The sequence below is a fragment of the Poecilia formosa genome, unplaced genomic scaffold (assembly GCF_000485575.1).
Source record: "Poecilia formosa unplaced genomic scaffold, Poecilia_formosa-5.1.2 Scaffold331, whole genome shotgun sequence".
Taxonomy (NCBI): Eukaryota; Metazoa; Chordata; class Actinopteri; order Cyprinodontiformes; family Poeciliidae; genus Poecilia; species Poecilia formosa.
This window is the reverse complement of record NW_006800270.1, coordinates 193,900-213,300: the sequence shown is the minus strand read 5'-3', so window position 1 is coordinate 213,300 and position 19,401 is coordinate 193,900. Positions and strand designations below refer to the sequence as shown.

Sequence of the window (19,401 nt, the reverse complement as noted above, 5' to 3'; positions counted from 1 at the left end):
ACACACACACACCTCATAGCCCGGCTCTAGGCTCTAATATTTTAAGTTCAAATAAATAGAAGCTGTAAAACAAGATGGCTGCTCTGGGTGTTGACGAACTCTGAGGAATGCACTGGTGAAAAATAAATCAAATCTTCAAGTGCCAAAACCTTTATTAATTGATAAAATTGATTTATCGCCCAGTACAAACTGAAGGACTTAAGTTTTCTCAAGAAATTACAGTACTCTGTTCCTTTTTAATTTAGATACTAAAATAAGATATAAAGTCCAGAAAGCCAAACATTTTTTTCATTCTTAATTTAATTTTTCCCACAGTTGTGAGAAAACCAATCATGAACTGAAACCCCAGACTGTGGTGTAGTAAGTATCTGTACCTGGAGGCCTCCATCTTCTGCTGCTCCAGCCGCTGTTGGAGCTCCCAGTTTGACCTCTCATCCTCGAAGACGCGCCTCTTCTCCTCCAGCTCCTTATGTTGAGCCTCCAGGTTCTTCTTCATCTGCTCGTGACGCCGCTGAAGCTGCAATGGTAACAGATGAAAACACACTTAACTTTCCTCCTAAGAAGGTCTACCAATTAAAGTTTCAGCTGGTTACGGTCCTTCTACAAGCAAGAAAAACTTTTTTAAGTTTGCTTGGCTTTAACCAGAGATGTTGCACTTAGAAAAAAGCAGCTCAGTTCATGCCACTGTAAATGTTTCTATGGGAGTAAAAGAGTCAACAGAGTTCGTACATTTTCCCCACAGTAAAATTCAAGCACTGTAAGCATTTTCAAACTTTTCCAGAAACCACCTTGGAGATAAAGACAATCCAAATGAATTCACTGTAATTAGATATCAGTTACCAGTTATTCAGCAGCAACAAGGCAAGTTAAAATATAACTGAAACATCTGTCAAGCACAGACCTCACAGTCCCGACTAGTCAAAGAACAAAACACTAATTTAACAAAAAAATTCCCCAATTTCATTAACTTTGTCTTATATTTTATACATTAGATAATCAATAAGTAATCGAGCCATTAAAAATAATATTCATTATGTTGAAACAAACGAATTGTGTTAAGGAAAGTGACCTTTCTTCTCAAACTAAATGCTCAATCACAATAAAGTCAGTCAAAAAAATCTCTAAAAAATATTCTCGCATTTAGAAAAAACAAATAACTATTGATTCCAACTTACCAAAAACAAAGACAGTTTATTTAACCTAAGATAGAGGAAAAAAAATTGTTTCTTTTTATTTAGTGTGTGTAAGCTAGAGCTGAACAATAAGTCAATAACAGTACATATCACAATAGACACGTGATCAATATCAATAGATAATACAATCTGATAGAGTGTTCATTATATAGAATATTCACTGATCCAGAAGCATTCTGGGAGATGTAGGCAGAAATTGGTGGAATCAACTAACTTGTTCATTCTTTGGTTACCTAGCAACTCATTCTTTGGTTACCTAGCAACGACCTGCTGAGTAACTGGTGCAGAAGCAGTTTATGGTTTCACCACTGTGCCTCAAAACTACTTCAAAATAAAAAACTGACTAAGCAGGAAAGGTCACACCTTCAATTCAGATATTTAAAACAAAAAAACTATAATTATCAATATCGACAATTATTGACGTCGACTGATGTGAAACGTTTATAATGTGATATGTTTGTCAGTCCTATCATCCAGCTCTGGTGTAAATATCTAGTTCCAACTGTAAGTGACACTTTCCAAATTAAGGTTTTTAGTCAAACGTTAGATTGAACTTTACTACAAAACTGTGCAGTTTGGATATCAATACGGAAATCAAACTTTGAAAACGCCTAACTGAAACCCAAGCAGTGTGTGTGTGTGTGTGTGTGTGTGTGTGTGTGTTACCTCTGCCTCAGAGTCTTTGAGCTTCTGCACCTTCTCCTTGACTTTCATCTCGAACACCTGCTCCATTTCCATCTCCATCTTCTTCATCTTGGTCACATGCTCTCGCCTCTCCTCCTCCATCTGGGCCAGGGGACTCCTGCGGAGCGGCCGCACGGGCGGGAATGGAAACAAAACGGGCACAAAACGTCAGGCAAGCAGCTCAGACACTCAAATCAGCACGAACTAATGTCTACCAACCGTAAGGTAATAGACTAAAAGACTTCCTGTCAGGTTTTTAGAGAAACCCCAGGGATTTCCTGCTGCAATTTTTAGTCAGATTTTTATAATCATCAGTATTTTTGGCTAATTCTAAAGTTAAAAAAAAAAATAAAAAAAAAAAATTGTGTTCATTGTGGAATTTATCAATTTCACTGCAAAAACAAAAAATCTTACCAAGTATTTTTGGTTTAGTTTCTAATTAAATACACTTGAAATAAAACTATATAATTAACTTTTCAGCAATATGTAGAAGTTTGTTTTAAGTCAATAATTTTCTTAATCTTGGTGGAAAAAGTAAAAGTTCCACTGGGAGATTGTTTTCTTTAACATTTTTTCCATGTTATAAATATAATCGACTATGAAAATAATTAATAGTGTCAGCCATTCTTGTATGGTATTAAATTAACATATTACTCAACATCTGCATACATTTTGGAGTTAGATTTAAGGTTCTGTTTGTCTTATTGTGTCAATCTTCACCATGGATGCTAAAATGTCACATGAACTTGTTTTATAAAAGTTACTGTATCCAAATCAACACCACTTTTTGATAAAGCAGAGAAGCCTAAATATCGACCTTTTGAAAACAATATTCTGCTTCTCCACAGACACCCAACACGTGAGGAAGAGGAGGAAGCTACAGGAAAAGCTTCAGATTGAATCCAACCAGGCAGGAACTGGAAAAGCACCACGAGGTATATCAGAGGAAAACAGTGGGGCAAAGCTAACACCAGTGTTAATAGCAGTAGTTTATTATTAAATGTTAGTAAAAGCTAGGGCTGGACGATATGGGCTAAAAATAAAATCAGATCTGATGTAAATTTACTTTTTTTTATTCTCAGTTTCTCTTATAAAAAAAGAAAATTACAAATGTCAGGAAATATTTTTTGTAAAAATCATCCGTTCTTTGAGTTGTACGACTGGGAACTTGTGTTCAACTATGAGAATATAGCCACATTATTAGCAGGATAATATTAGCAGAATTTTACCAGAACGCCTCAAAATTAAGAGGAAAAAACTTCTACTTATAAAGATCTGACGTAAACACTACAGTCTGTACTTTTTTCCACAAAACACTTGTTTCAGAGTCCTGTTATTAATAATAATTTAATGCTGATGTGTTTAAAAATTAAGTATTTCCTTACACCAAAGTACAACTTCACAAGATGCTCAATAATTTTTTGTGTAGTACTTTAATAAAAGAACTTGATCAGTCTTTTGTTTTTTAAATATTTGAAATGCTACCAAACTTGTGCCATGACCTGGCGAGACCTTAAACTGCTGCTGTGCCATTTGCTCAGCAGGTTGTTGCTAGGTAACCAAAGTTCAGGCAGAACTTTAAACTGCTTCCTACCCAGCAAGTTGTTGCTAGGTAACCAAAGTTCAGGCAGAACTTTAAACTGCTTCCTACCCAGCAAGTCGTTGCTAGGTAACCAAAGAGCGAGATAGCCGATTCTACTAATTTTTCTCAGCTAGCCGTGAGAGGCTGAGCAGCTAAATCAGTTCAGTGAATATTTTATATACTGACATTAATTACGTGTTTATTGTGATATATATTGCTATTGATTTATTGTCCAGCCCTACGACGAACAATGGAAACCCAATGAGCACAAAAAAAATAAAAATCCAGATTTTCCAAAAATTAAATCTTCTAAAACCAAAAATTTGATGTAATTGATAAAATTGATTCATCGCCCAGCCCTAGTGGAAGCCAACCCAAAATTGGGCAAATTCAAAGAAATGCTGTGAAATATGTGGAGCGGTTACCTGGAAAAGGAAAGCTAAAAACTTTTCAGTAAATAAAAGTAGACTGTAAAATTTTTACGAGAACCCTTGCTGAACAACTTCACAGTTTTGTAATCTTTTAAAGTAGCTTTCAGGCTTTTTGAGTTGTTTTTCGTCTCATTTACAGGGGCAACCACTCCAGACATTTCATGGGTCGACCTCGATTGTCGACAAACAGAGCTCACAGTCAGCAGAGTCTGCATTGCAAGTGGAAAGAGTTTGCACCTTGGAAAAACAAATTAAAGCATCCCAACCCTGTCTGGAGAACACGGATTTTTAGGACACAAAACAAACCAGTTTTCTTCCCACAAAACATGAAAATAAAACATCTGACAGCAACAAGAGGAGAAAACCCCTGAAGGAGTCCAGAGAGGAAGGGTGGCGACAGCTCAAACAAATGAGGTGAAAAAGATGTTCACTTACATTCCTTCAACTGAGTCCATACTAAAAAATAAAACAAAAAACACACACAAACACACACACAGCATGCAATGATGAGGTCATGCGCTTGAAACAAAAACACTAAGTCATTAAATGCAATGTGTGACATGGAGCTAATTTCTTACTGCAAATGGAAAACAGAAAAAGTGTCACATTAACAGCAGTGCTCACATATTTAGCTGTGTTAGAATCAGCAGTGTGTTACCTACAGTCAGTTAGCTTAGACTGTTAGCTGTTCGATTGTGTTTCTCACTATAGCAAAACTTATTATATGCAAAAAGCATGAGTAAGCAGCAACAAAAACCGTCTCAAACCTCAAATATCAGCACCATGTTTCACCTGGAAACTTGCTCAGGTCCAGAACATGACAATAAGCGTCAGATTTAGGTAAATGCGGTAATGACAAACTTTAATGCAGTGAAGCTGGGACTTACTTGGTGGACAGCTGTCCTTTTGCTTTGTTGTTGTCCACGCCGTTGTAGGTGACAGCAGCCAGCTTCCTGCTGCGGTAGTTTTCATAGTGGACGTTGTTGGTCACGTCCTTCAGGTCCTGCATGTGAGTCCTGGCAACAGAATGTTAATACGAATTACCATATTTTCTGGACTATGAGGCGCACTTAAAAACCTTTAATTTGATCAAAAAAATTACAGTGCTCCTTATATATTGTTCTGGAGCAGCACAGCGCCCTCTAGTGAATTAATATGGATTAATTCTGGCTTACTGACCTCCAAGCGAATTTGTGTGGTACATGGCGCTCTCTCAAAATGTTTTAGTTACATTACAGCTGCTATAGTCAGCGAAGTAAAACGTACTGCGTTTTGGCTGACTGACTTATCTGACTGTTTTGTTTTGCTTGAGGCACCTTATAGTCCGGTGCCTTAATATGTGAAAAAAAATCCAAACTAGACCACAAATTGAAGGTGCACTTTATAATCCAGTGTGCCCTATAGTGTGGAAAATACTGTAATAATATATATGGAGGTCATTATTTGAAACAATCCAAGAAAAAAAGCCAAATTCAGGGTTTCTTTTCCCATATTTTAGAAATTCAAGGATTAGTAGTACTAGTACTTTATCATAAAATTTCTACATAACATTCCCCTCTCTAAAAAAAAAACAAACATCTCTTTGCATCAATTATTGACACCTTGAACAATCTAAATAACCTTAACAAAACGGTCTTCCTGTAGCTTCAGTACCTGATGAGCATGTCCCTGAGGATGGTGAAGTCACAATGGTCGCTGTTTTCAACTAACAGGAAACGATAAAACATTTGTCATAAAACTATCAGGGTTAAAAAAGAAACAACTTTAGATACCAAATATCTTGTTAGAATATGATAAAAGTTAGTTTTGATCAAATTGTTAATGTCTAGCTAAACAGTCTCACCTTCTGCAACCCCCCAGGGGTATTGTCTTCCCCTCACCCTCTTGCCGTTCACCTCGATGATGGTGTTGCTTCCCACCACAGCCAGCGGCAGCTTGTCCTGGATCAAGAAGGCGATTAATCAAAGAAAGCTATCAGAAGCACAGAAATGTGAGTTTGCATCACTGCTACACTCTGGTACACAAGCATGAGGATTTTACAGATAACATACTTTAATTTTCTTCACCAGCCTGTTCTCCTCTTCGTCATCCGTCTCAGGAAACTCGTAAATCTTGATTTTGTGCTCTTGGATTTCTCTCATGATCTAGATGTAAAATGGATCAAGTTAAAGGCAGACACCTCTGAGGCGGTACTTATACTTTGATAGATGTTTTGAAACATTTTCTCAAGTTTGAGGAAGTTAAGCAAGTCTGTCACATTCGCTCTGTTTTAATTTATGTATCTTCTGTTATGTATAAGTTTTATTCTTGTACATCCAAGTTCCTTTTTTAATTGTTTTTTTTTTTTCACAAACTTGGGTTATAAAAGTCTCTAATTGGTGACAAATAATCTAGTTTGTTTTTCTTAATTTGTCTAAAAATATTTTGTCCCACAAATAATTTTTACTTATGAGGATTTTTGTGATAATGTCAAGTTGGAGGCTTCAAACGTTGTGAATCTTGTAGTGGATCTGAAGAGAAACCGATTAAAATATTCTTTAATGAAACAATAAAACAAGGAAAGAAACTTTGAAAACTGGCAGCCTGATGTTAACTCTTTGAAAAAAGCTCAGATATGTAAATAATAATAATTTCATGTATTTATGTTTTCAAAGCACTGCTGTCAACTATACGAACATTTTAACTACAGTGGAAGTAAATTTGCTCCAACAGGTAAAGTTTGTCTTGAAAGTCATTGTAGAGTAAATAATATATTATAACATTGCTATAAATATTGTAAGGCTCTGGATTAACGAAGCAAAAAATTTAAATGTTATTAAACCAAATTTAGTTCCAACTGATTAAACCTTCTTTTAGTGTTGCAGTTTTGTCACTTATCAGTTAGTTGTTAGTCGAGCGATAAGATCAACTTTAGATGAACTCATTCATCGATAACTCGCATCTACAGTGATGCAGCATTTTTATTTGGAGAAAACCTGTTTAGATCAGTTTGTATTTTAGTTCCACTCCAATCTGAACACAAACTTAACAAGTTTCTTTACAATAAATCACAGAAAGGAAAACCACCAGATATCAATGTAGAGATAGACAGACTAAACTGATGCATCGTCTATTTGATGTCGCTTTGTGATGAAAAATATTGGGTCTGTACCAAAGAGCCTTATGTAGAGGGGGGTTTTCCCTCTGCCTGCAGCTGTGGAAACCACTGACCTGCTTCTTGAACTGTTGGCATTCCTCTGGGGTGAGAGTGTCTGCTTTGGCGATCAGCGGGATGACATTGACTTTTTCATGCAACCGTTTCATGAACTCGATGTCCAAGGGCTTCAGTCTGCAGAAACATGAAGTTGCAACCGTCACCGGCCCATTTTATCTGATTAACTGTGCAGAGGAATCATCAGCTTTGTGCAGCTTACACTGCAAAAACACAAAATGTTAACAAGTAATTTTGGTGTAGCTTCTAGTGCAAGTATCTTAGTACTAAAGTAACTTAGTGTTAGTTTAAATAACTTTTCAACAAGATAAGGGATCTTGTTTTAAGTAAATAATTCTTTAAAATTCTCGAAGAACTACCAGATTCATTGGCAAATAAATTCACTTATAACAAGACATTTTCACTTCAGCTATAAGTGAAGTAATCTACCAATAGAACAAGCACTTTTTCATCAACATTCAGGACTCAAAACAAGATCCTATATTTTGCTGAAATTACTTATAAGTTAGTTATGTCTTATTTCAAGTGTGCAAAGATATTTGCACTACAAACTAGACCAAAAATACTTGGTAATATTTTGTGTTTTTTCAGTGTAGATAATAAAACAAAATCAATCTCATTGAAGGACAGCTTTTGGGTTTATGAAGGAAGACAGTTTCTTGGAAACTCCACTAAGAACAAAGATAAAATGACTTAAACCAAATAAAGAAGTCTGCCTGATGTTTGCTATGTCTATGAAACGACCTTAAAGTCATGAGAAAGAACTGCTGCTCTCAGCTGTAAAAATAACCTTTGACAAGGCTGTATTATTGAGTTACAGCTATGAATTTCTCTTACTCATTTCTAAAATTTGATTTTCTTTTAATCTGTGTGTGGTTGCAGTAGAAATGTCTCTCTGAGTTAAACTCTGACCAACAGCTGGAGTCAAAGTTTCAAGAGGATGATGGTGAAATGTCCAGCATTCAACTATGAATCTGGATAAAACAGGTTTATTCTCAAAAAGCTTCTTGTAGCAGCAACAAAACGAACACCTAGTATCTCATAGGGACAGTTAGCATTCATGTGCTGCATCATAGTGAATTTACTAAATGCTATAATGCACTAAAAAAGAGAAATGGTTACAGCTAGCTCATCTACATCGTCACTGCCTTGTTGCAATTTTCCATTACATAAGATGTTTTTGAACACTTTATAAAGATTTAAGTAAATCTGCTATACAAGATGTTTTTGTTTTTCTTTTTATTCATGTAAAGCACTTTGAACTGCCTGGTTGCTGATAAAATGCTGTATAAATAAAACGTCTTCCTCTTCCAAAATCGAAAGAATCAAACTAAAATTGGCTGAAATATTTATTATTTTGATCACTGACTAATTTAACCAAATTTCAAAATAATCATCAACTAACTTAGTAATTTATTAATTGTTAACCGGAGCATACGAACTCTAAAACAGGTCATTTGCTGAAAGTACAACACAGTCAGAGCAGTAATTAAGTAAAAACTGTAAAAAATATAAATATTTTGCATTAAAATAAAATAAAACCTGTCTGTAAGTATTTTGTACCCAGACTTCGCTTCATGCGGTAGACCTGTCACGATAACAAATTTTGCTGGATGATAAATTGTCCAAGAAGTTTTTGTGGTATTTGATAAAACTGTTGTTTTGAGCATTTTCAAGTAATAAAACGGTTGATTCTCAAAGATCAATAGACTTTAAATTCAGATTAACATTTACCACTGGAACTGGAAGACATTTTAAATACCTCCCCAAAAAAACATAAAACAAACGAAACAACAAAAAAATTCATTATCAAGTCTATGAAAACAAAATTATCCTGATAAAAAGGATAACTGAAACTAAAACACCAAACTGAAAACTTGTCATCCAGTTTTTAGTAGGAAGAAAAATAAAAACAAACATAAATCATGCAAATGGAAAAAATAGAGTGTTATAATTTATAATGTGATTAACTCATTTATTGCTTATGTAAAAAATATAATTATTCAGTTAATCCAAAAACTAATCAACAGATCAGACCTACGCTGTACTGAAGTTAAGCAGAACCTTTAGAAGCATTTACTTTTAGCTGCTAAAAATGATCAGGTGTTCACCAGAGGAATGCTGTGTTGTTGGATTTCAGGAACTAAAATGTTTATTTTCTTATCCAAAAGGGGAACAGGGGCGTTGTTTTGCAGCGGGTGGGTCAGTGTGGTGCTGCTAGAACAGCCAGCTGCTGCGAGGACGGGATGCTCCCAGACGGCATACGGTGCCCATCCTCCAGTAATAAAGTAATGCTTGTGTGGGTACAGAGCGCAGCCTTGTACAAACAAAATGTCCCTGAGAGCAGAGACAGACTGGGAGGACCGAGACGACACAAGGACGGAAACAGAGCAGCGTCTTCTCGCTCATCAGTAAAGGAAGACACAGTCGTCAAACAAACGGCGTGAGAATGCAGCAGATTTTATACATGAAATCTCAGTAAAAAGTATTTTTAAAAAGCACTGACACTTTATTAGAGGAAGGAAGTAAGCACTTAGAACAATTAGAATAAATTAAATCAAGATAAAGACGCTCTAATGGCTTGTGAAGCGTCATAATTAAAATTCCTGTTGTTTCTTTATGAAGGCGATCTGTATCATCTGTTTGGCGTTTTACCAGCACAACCAAACCTTCAAACTCCCTTTTCCTTTCTCAAACAAACTTGATTTTCTGAGCTTTGGGAAACAGCTGACCAGCTTCCATTGCTCCATTTCTTTAGTCATTTCCTACACAGTTCTCACTCCCTTCCTGACCCACATGTTTCTGGTGACACACTGCAAAAACACAAAATCTTACCAAGTATTTGTGTCTAGTTTCTAGGGAAAATATCTTATTACACTTGAAATAAGACAAATTAACTTAAAAGTAACCTTTTAGCAAACTATACAGGCTTGTTTTAAGTAAATAATTCCTTAATACTGATGAAAAATGCTTGTTCTAATGGCAGATAAATTAACTTATAACATGGGGAAAATGTCTGGTTGTAAGTTAAATAATCTGCCATTGGAATAGTTACTCTTTCATCAATATTAAGGAATTATTGACTTAAAACAAGCCTCTATACCTTACTATAATGTTACTTGTAGGTTAGTTTTGTCTTATTTCAAGTATGCTAAGATATTTGCAACAGAAACTAAACCAAAAATACTTGGTAAGATTCTAAGTTTTTGCAGTAAAGTTAAATTATCCACTTCTTTTCATTTTTGTGGCTTAAAATAAAAAATCTGGCACTTTAACATCTTAAAAGGTGACCTAGTACGCTTCCCTGAGCAGGTTAGGTCTGGCCTAGAGGCTATACAAACCATGTTCATCACATTGTTTTGCATAAAATAATTCTATGACAATGAGATTTCAGTCTGATCAGTTCTACGTATTTTGAGCCCCTGTCACTTTAAATCCAAATAAGCTGCAGTTGGCCACGCCCCCAATGCAGCGTTTACACTCTCACATGAAAATGGCTGCAAACAGATGGGCACCAACCCTAACAGCTGACCAAATGTGCTGGAGATCGCTTGTGTTGTTGAGTAAGGGCAGCTCTCCACTGCAGTTGCTAGGTAACGGGCTGGGCTTAGCTGGGGTTGCTAGGTAACGCCTCATTTTCCACACACTGCAAAACTAATTTATTGCCAAAAAAACGGCTGGATGTTTTTTCAAGTGAATGGAGAAGCAGTTGAGTCCCAGATGGAAGAACAAAAGCGTGCAAAATGTGAATTTTCACTAGCAAAAGAAAAATGGCTGCAAACAGATGCACAATTATACAACTTACATCTTTGAAAAGCATAAGTGGGTCCTCCTGCACAACCAACAGGAAAGCAGCAAATGGTTTCTGAATGGCAAGTCAACAACAAGACAGTTGGTCTCTCCAGTAGCCGTTGTACAGTGCATACATAAAACCAGCTGCCCAAAAGTCACGGAGTCCCACTTGGTGACAGTGCTGGGCTTGTCGAATATGCCTTAACAAGCAGGAGGTTTATGCAACAACTCATTTTCCAAACACCAAAAAAATGCCAAAAAAGCTCCTCAGACCCAAATGGAAGCACAAAAACATGCAAAATTTGTGTGTTTATTATTAATTATTCATGTGTTCTCATGAATAATAATAATTCTGAAATCCTCCTCCAAACTCACCCGTGTCCAGAGGGGGCGATGAAATAAAGGCAGCAGTGGATCCGGCTGTCAGGCATCTGTCGTCTGTTCACCCGTGATTCTGAGTTCAGGTAGTCTTCAAACTTGCTGTCTATGTGGTCGATGATTGGCTGCCAGCTGAAGGGGAGAAGTTGTGCGTCACGTTGCTGAAGCGTGACAAACATCTAAACAATGTGTGAGCAGAAGAGGCAGACGAGGCGATCCTCACCAGTTGCTGTTGTCAACGGCATCTCCGAACCCCGGGGTGTCAACTATTGTGAGGAGCAGCTGGACACCTCCTTCCTTTATTAAGACTTTAGATTGCTCCACCTGCCGCAGGAAAACACAACAGATTCTGATGTAAACCGGGCTTCTGCTTCTATGATAGATGAACGCAAAGTTCCAGCTAACTGTGATGTGGAAGTAATCCATCAGATTTTTTTGTTTTAGTCATAATATTAGCAGAATAAGGACAGAAATATCAAAAGGAAAAGTTGTTTTAATGAGAGCAAACCTTCAATCGATCAGGATCTGACATGACACCAGGTTGATTGATTGTTTCAGATTATGGGAAATTGGGATGAGAACTGTCAAAAGAATGATTAAAATCTGGAAGGATCGTGGGGAGCAATCATGTTTGAGGAAGAAATGTAGTGAAAAACAACGGCAGGAACCTCAATGGATTGGGTCTGAACTGCTGTAGCCATAAGAAAACCACTAATCAGTGGTGCTCACTGCAGAAAGAGGCTACAATTAGCAACCTCTTCCAGATTAATACGCATCATTATGATACATCTGTAATTCAATCGTAGTATACAGCTGTTCTTTTTTGTTATTGGTAAAATTTCTTGTAAATTGTCATCAAATCCTGTGTATTAAATCCCTACATTAGATGTAAAACTAATCTGTTTCATCAAAATCAGCTTGTTGAATAGGTTCTCTGCTGAAGGTGAGACATTGCACCAGATTATCTGTCCAAAACAACCGAACTACACAATCAAAATCATTACAGACTGAATATTACACCTAGTAGAAAATATTTAGCAGCAAGCAGCAACCTGCCTTCTCATTTAGTGCCAGTACTTAACTGCCTTGAGGAACCAGCAAAACACAGAGGCAGCCGGAGAGAGCAATAGTTTCAGATATGAGTCAGACAGAGGGAGCTCCACAGGCGGCAGGCCTCAAAAATCCAAGACCGCATTTAACAAATGGCCTCAAAAACACTCACTGCAGGATCTGTGGAGTTCAATTCCACCCGTTTGAACAGGGAATCCCAACAGGAAGCTTTTCAAAAAACACTCCGTAAACATCTGTTAAATGCAAATGAAATGATTGAGTCTGCTCTAATTTATCATGAGATTAATTGATTTATTGCTTTTGCAAAAGGCCTACATAAAACAATGCGTTTATACACTGTAGAGCTGAATATGACAGACCAGTTATCTGATGGCTTTCATCTCAGAATATTTATAATTACGATGGTTTTGAACTGTAATTATCACATTTCTATTTTTAAAAGCAGCTTAAAGTGCAAAACAGAAAAGAGCCGAGTCTGAAAATTCAAAGTGGTAAAAAACAGCAATACTTTATAACAGCTGGCCACGCCTTTATAACTTGTCTACTTTATAACAACTTTCATTATGTTTATCTTTTAGAAATTCCACAGTTGAAAAGATGCAACTCAAATTCACTCAATGTTTGGTTTACCAGAACCAGAGCGCTTCGCTCAGAGATATGGATGTTTTATTTCTGTCTGAGGGGAGACGGCAACGCTCTTTTTGACTCAAAAGAGCAGAAGAAGAAATTAACTGAGAGCACAGAAGTGATTTCTAACCAGGATGTTACACTGCTTTTGATAAATTATTAAAATAAGGGAAGCAGTAAATCTTCCCCAAGCTGTTTCTTTAAGACAAATGCTCCAATTTTTCTTGTTCTGCTGGTAAGCCGACTCGTGGTTTTCTTTGTCTGCTGCATGTTTGGGAATTATGGATGAGAAATTATGTTATGGTTTTGTTTTTGTTACTATTGGAAAAGTAGAACTACTTTTCCACTGTTGGTTGCAAAAGATAATCAATAAATGTTACATATGACAAAATATACAACACAGAGTGCCAATGTACTCAATATTATGGGTCAGAAAGCATCAGAAGCAGGCATGTTTAACTCATTTTAAACACAGAGAGAAAAATACCTGTACAGTCTTTTTGATTCTGTGTGAAGGTCCAGGATACTCTGTTGAATACAGGTCTGTTAGGAACAGCGAGTTAATCAAAGTCGACTTCCCCAGGCCAGATTCGCCTGGAAACAAAAACACAAAACTGCAATCAGAAGATGCCAACAGAGACGCTAAGCTAACAAGGGTAACACTGCATGACAGTCACCAACATGAAGGAGTCTTCAGAAATGTTTATGGCTGTTGTCATGAAGTCATTCAGTAAAAAATTACATTTTTAAGATAAAGTTGCATTAAAACTTGTATTAAAAGTGTCACCTTTGTATTACTTGCTAAATAAAACTTTCAAAGCAAAGTTGATTTAAGCTTGAATTAAGTGTCAACTTAGCATTATTCAGTAAATAATGATACTTTTAAAGCAAACTTACATTAAAACTTACATTAAAAGTGGCAACTTTGCATAATTCAGTAAATAATGAAGCTTTCAAAACAATGTAGCATGAAAGGTTACATTAAAAGTCCATTAAAAGTGTCAACCTTTCTTATTATTCGGTAAAGAATTACACTTTTAAAAACAATGTTGCACTAAAACTCACATTAAATGTGCATTAAAAATGGCAACTTTGCATTAGAAATGTCATTATTTACCAAATGGCACTTCATAACAGTCATGAAGACTCCTTCATGTTTATGACGGGTGTTGTGTCTTATGCACAGCCCCTCAAGTAAAGTTTTACACTAAAACTTCACTGCTGTCTTTCCTCAAACAATCACGGTCATGTGGTTTTCTAGGAATGACTTTAGCCAGAGATCTCAATCTATTTGGGTTAAACAGTTAAAGGACAAGGAAAACAACGCAGACAATGGCTCTTGTTATGCGCCACCGACTGGCTGTGTGGTCCCGGTGTTTTCTCAACTCGGCTGACCATTATGTGCCCCGTTTCCAAGCTCCCAGTGAAAAGGATCATTAGTGGAAATGACCACTGGCGCAGCCTGGTGTGGCTGATGGCCAGAAGTCAATATTTAACCACGCAGTATTTACACCCACGGCTACAGTTAAAGGGTAACGTGCTCCGCTTCATCTGCAGCGTTTGTCCAGACCTCCGACTGTGTGGATTGGGTACATCAGCTTGGTAAATGCATTAGGAAGTGGCGATAGATCTCTGAAAAGAGCAGCTTGGTAATGTGTGAACAGGTTGCTGGTCACGTGTTTTTTGAGCTATGGATAGATGTGCCAGTCACTGATGGCGATGCAGAACCAGTCTCTCTTCCTCCTTTCGCACCGCACAAGTGACACATCGCATGTGGGAACTGCAGGGACATGTGGGCCTGCGGCAAATCAGAGCCGGGAACAGCTGAATACTGCATGCGTGTGTATCTGTGTGTGTGTGTGTGTGTGAAAACAATGGCATGCATTTAAGTATCAGAAAGCCCAGAAGACCCCCTCTACTGTCCTTGTTGCCATGACATTTATAATCTTCTCAGGCATTATTCTCAAAACAAAGATGTAGTCAAAAACAGAGCACAGGTAGACACGCACCAATCTGGCTTTTCCAGGCCGACACTGATTTCCTGTTTTCTTTGAAGCCTGACGCATCAATTCAGATATTTTTATTTTATTCTAAGGACAAAATAAGGAGAAAAATGTAGAGCAGGTTGTTTGATAGAGGTAATAATTTTGAATTAGACAGAAAGTAAATAAATGAAGGCTTTGTTTTATTTATATTAGATTTAAAATGTAAGGTTGAAATGATTAATCGGATTAATTGTGATGAAACTGAAATTACCATCAACTAATTTAGCTATCGATTAATCGTTAAATAGGGTAATTAAGCCAAACCGCTGCAAAAAAATCTGTACATTTAAGACAATAAAAACCCTTTTGTTCGTAAATCTCCAAGTGGAAGTTTTTACTTCACCTGGTCAAATTTTACTTTTAAAAAAAATCTCCTTTTAAGAACTTTTTACATCTGGTTATTAATGGGTTAATCCAGAAATAATCTACAGATCAGCTCTATGCTGTATTGATGTTACGTCAAAGTAGAAAGCACTGAGCTTTTCACGTGATGAAGTCAGGATTTTTTTAGCTGCAGATGCATCCTTTGGTACAAATGATCAAACGTTTACTGAAGGAAGGCTATGTTCTTGCAATTTGGGCAATAAAATGTTTATAAAAGAAAATGCTTTCTTTAAAAAGGAATGGATTTGTATATTTTTACGCATTTTAAATATTTTATAAAAAACTCAATTGGCTACATAAATAAATCTGCAGAATGTGGCAATTTGTTTAATCATCAGAATAATTGGTAGAATAATCCATTACTAATCATTAATTGCAACCTTGTTAAAGTGCATTAACGTAAAGGCTAAAAATGGTGGCAGTTCTTTATGTTGATTAATTAAATTCAGTATACGACCTCCTGATCTGCAATCAGAACCAATCAATTGGCCAATTCAACCATCTAACTAACCATCTTGATTAAAGCCTCTCCAAAAGAAAGCAAAATGCTAAAAGTCAGTCTATGGTGCTGTAGAAATAAAAGACTCAAACTGCTGTGAACTAAATGCAGCGTTCTTCAGCGGCCTGCTGAGCACAAACTATGTTGGTCCCACCACAGGAAATGGTTGTGACCCTGGGACACGTTTTCCCTCCAAATACGGCTGAGGAACATCTTGGCCCAGAGTCAACAGCCACATCCAGGCATTGAAGGAAAAAAAAAAGGAAAAGAAGTGTCCGTTTCTGACATGCAGAAATGGATCAACCCAAACCAAATGTTTTGCTTCTGCAAGACGGTCTTAAAGGAACCTGACACAGATGAAACGGGGCAGAAGTTCAATGTCAAAAAACCGTCTTCGAGTCAGCATTTAAAACTACTTATGTTCTCTGCACATAAATATGGCCTCACAAACATGCACAGCTGTATCGTTCTCTGAAAGACAAACCACACTGAAGGACTTTAAATGCCTTCAATGAGGAACACAATGAGATGGTTCAACGACAAACAGGAGCAGGCCGAGCAGAGTGTCCTTACCCACAACCATCAGGGTGAACTCGAAGCCCCTCTTCACAGACTTCCTGTACACTTGATTGGGGAGGCTTGCAAAGCCAACATATCCATCCAGGTTCTTTTGTTGCTGTAAAACAGGGTTATTATTAGTCCTGGATGACCGGGGATCAATATTCATAGTGTGATTTGCTCCTCCTACTAGGTTACAGCCATATTGTTAGGCCTGTAACAATAACCTATTTTTGCTGGACGATAAATAGTCCTAGAAGTTATTGCAATAAATTATAAAATTGTTGCTTTGAGCCAATTTTCAAGTAAATAATAGTAATAAATGGTAATGATGGCATAATAATGCATTCTGAAAGATCCATGACCTATAAATTTGAATGAACATTTAACACTGTAACTGGAAGACATTTTAAGTTTCCAAAATAAATAAAACAAACAAATAAACAAATTATAAAGTCTCTGTAAACAAAAATGGCTAGTTGAGACCAAAGCTAGCCATCTGACAGAAGACTTAATAATGTTATAATACAGTTTTTGGTAGAAACAGGAAAAGAGTAAAAATAATAAATAATACTAATTAAAATGATTAAGCTCATTCAGGAGTGTCAAACTCATTTCCGTTGTGGGCTAAATGTCCTTTAAGAACAGGTCGAGGCAGAATGTATTAATAAAAATAACTAAATTAAAATATCATAGCTTTATCTGCACTCAATGAGTACTTCTAAAAAAATAAATAATATTTATACACATAAAAATGTATTTTATTTAACTAATAAAATAATATATTAGCACAAAACTGTTATCTTGAAGTCTCAAGAGTGTAGAGGCCACAGAAATAGTTATGGTGGGCCGGATTTGGCCCGCAGGCCTCGAGTTTGACACATGTTGATTAAGTGATTTATTGCTTATTGTGACAGTATCCCTCTACGCAAAATCTAAGTTACCAAAAATAATATTTGACAAAAACACATGAGCATCATACCTTACATTTTAACAACTGTTGTCTATTCATTTTAGATATTTGTCTCTTTAAAGTAGTGATGTCAAGAATAAACCATGATTTCTATACTTACAGCTGCATTGTGCCGATCAGTGAAATGTTGAACGGTCCAGTTTCCCCCGAGGTCACAAGAGAAAAAAAAAAAAGAAATAAAAAAATCAATATCAGATCATCTGACAAGCAAATGATTCTGGTTCTGTTTTCTAACTCCCGGAGCCTGGGGCAAAGGTATTCATGATCCAAGCAACTGTAGCGACACAGACACTTGGGCCAGAGTTGTATATGTTCCACTCCACTTGCTCCTTTAATGTCAGCAGCACCATAAAGCAAAGGCTGTGCACTGTTACAGCCTTTTCTTTAAGCCTGTGGCTAGGAGAGGATTTTTGCTTCTTATGCCAGAGCATCTTCTGCCTGCCAACACCAGCCCACTCGTCTCCAGTGCGATTCTAGGACGTGATAATGCTGATTTGTCTACAGGATGTGCAGCTCAGTTTTAGTAGCATCACACTGTTCCTGTTTGTGAGGGGTGGGAGGAGGGAGAGATAAGAAATGGGCTCCTAAAGCAGGTAACCTATAGCCAACATGCTCATGATTAACCTAAATTTGAACAGCAATTTCAAATCACAACCGTGTTTCTTTTCCGGTAGAATCACAGAGGTCTAATTAGAGGAAGTGGTGGCAGGTGGAGGAATCAGTTTAGCTCTATCTTCATGCAAATGTAGGAGGCCTCGTCTTTACTGAACAATAAATATTAGGCTTCAATTTGAGAATAAACGAGTAAAGCAGATGCAAGACTCTAATTTACAGACTTGCAACGCAAAGGCGACCAACCTTAAAGTCAAAACATGAACTCTGAGGTGTTAGATCCACTGTAATCCAGATTAGATGGCAGCCCTAACCTCCTTATGTCTAACCTGACATCAGGTCTGACTCTGCCTGCAAATGCTCCAGTCATGTCAGCTTAATCAAAGCAAAGGTCGCACAGGTCCTGAAAATGAATTTCAGTACAAAATGCGGCTCCAGGCACCTAAAGTGGGAGAATTTAATCTTGCAGAAACCCACAGCAGCTCGTAAATGTTTCCTGTCATTTACCCGTAACTTCAGGGCACAAAACTTAGCATCGCATCGAGCAGTTTTACCCAAAATGTGACACTGAAGGAAGCTAGTTATCAAAATGCTGCTTTTTTTAGGTTGGGCTTCCAAAAGCAGAAATGTGTAACTATAATATTTAAATGTTGATTTCTTATTCAAAGAGCTCACATAGAACAGAGGAGAAGCGTTTACTAAAATACTTCGCTACAAAGCTAACGACAGGAAATGACACTCCCGTTAGGTTACACAGCGAACATAAGCTAACAGTTAGCCTGCTAGCATAGCAACCCATCCAAGTGGAGGCGGACTGGGCGTTGGTTGCTCCAACAACTGCCGTAGCTAAACGGCAGCAAAGGTTCAAATAGTGCAGTCGATTCTAAGTAAAACAACAAACAGAACAGTTTAAAATTAGGCTTTCTGCTAAACTGTAACCGCAGCGGAGATTGGTAATCTCACCCATAACGTTAACGGTCCCTGCCGCCTCAAACACCGATCATTCACAAGCCGACATTCCCCCTTCTCGCTACTTTTGCTTGAGCTACGCACAGTGAGTCACGTAAGAACCTTCGAACTCAAGGCAGCTACGACGGAAAAACTGACGTAAAATCTACGTGAATGTCAGTAGAGCGGAGACATCGTAGATCTCGTGATATCTTCGTGTTCCTTTGAGTGGAAGTGGGCTCTCGCGATAAGTCACACCACAACCTTTAAAGTCAAAAGAAACATCACAAAACGGACCAGTTTTATTTAGAAAAGGACTGTAATGTTAAAAATGTATGTTTAAACTGTATTTTTCTGTTTTCTTTTAATAACGGTTATTCAAATCAACATTATTCTAAATAGATGAATAAACC

The 19,401-nt window shown here is 37.1% G+C and overlaps 1 protein-coding gene and 1 long non-coding RNA gene across 3 annotated transcripts in view; one reads left to right on the top strand and one right to left on the bottom strand.

Moving 5' to 3' along the window:
* Window positions 1–19,109, bottom strand: part of septin7b (septin 7b) — a 21,662-nt gene extending 2,553 nt beyond the window's left edge. The window contains exons 1-14 of one of the 2 annotated variants that reach the window (XM_007573502.2): window positions 19,004–19,109; window positions 17,529–17,530; window positions 16,471–16,573; window positions 13,457–13,563; window positions 11,495–11,595; window positions 11,269–11,403; window positions 7,101–7,218; window positions 5,942–6,034; window positions 5,734–5,830; window positions 5,544–5,595; window positions 4,778–4,906; window positions 4,326–4,346; window positions 1,860–1,995; window positions 375–517 (exon numbers count right to left, since the gene is read on the bottom strand). In XM_007573502.2, coding sequence (XP_007573564.1) covers window positions 375–517; window positions 1,860–1,995; window positions 4,326–4,346; window positions 4,778–4,906; window positions 5,544–5,595; window positions 5,734–5,830; window positions 5,942–6,034; window positions 7,101–7,218; window positions 11,269–11,403; window positions 11,495–11,595; window positions 13,457–13,563; window positions 16,471–16,573; window positions 17,529–17,530; window positions 19,004–19,007 — 1,241 coding nt within the window. In that variant the 5' untranslated portion in view covers window positions 19,008–19,109. Of the gene's footprint in view, window positions 1–374; window positions 518–1,859; window positions 1,996–4,325; window positions 4,347–4,777; window positions 4,907–5,543; window positions 5,596–5,733; window positions 5,831–5,941; window positions 6,035–7,100; window positions 7,219–11,268; window positions 11,404–11,494; window positions 11,596–13,456; window positions 13,564–16,470; window positions 16,640–17,528; window positions 17,531–19,003 lie in introns of those variants that run through there. The other variant, XM_007573501.2, reaches the window with a different exon arrangement.
* On the top strand, window positions 2,941–4,386 carry LOC107833118 (uncharacterized). The gene is made up of 2 exons (XR_001658828.1): window positions 2,941–3,489; window positions 3,547–4,386. It is a non-coding gene; the product is annotated as an uncharacterized LOC107833118 (long non-coding RNA).
* Window positions 19,110–19,401: the final 292 nt, after the last annotated feature.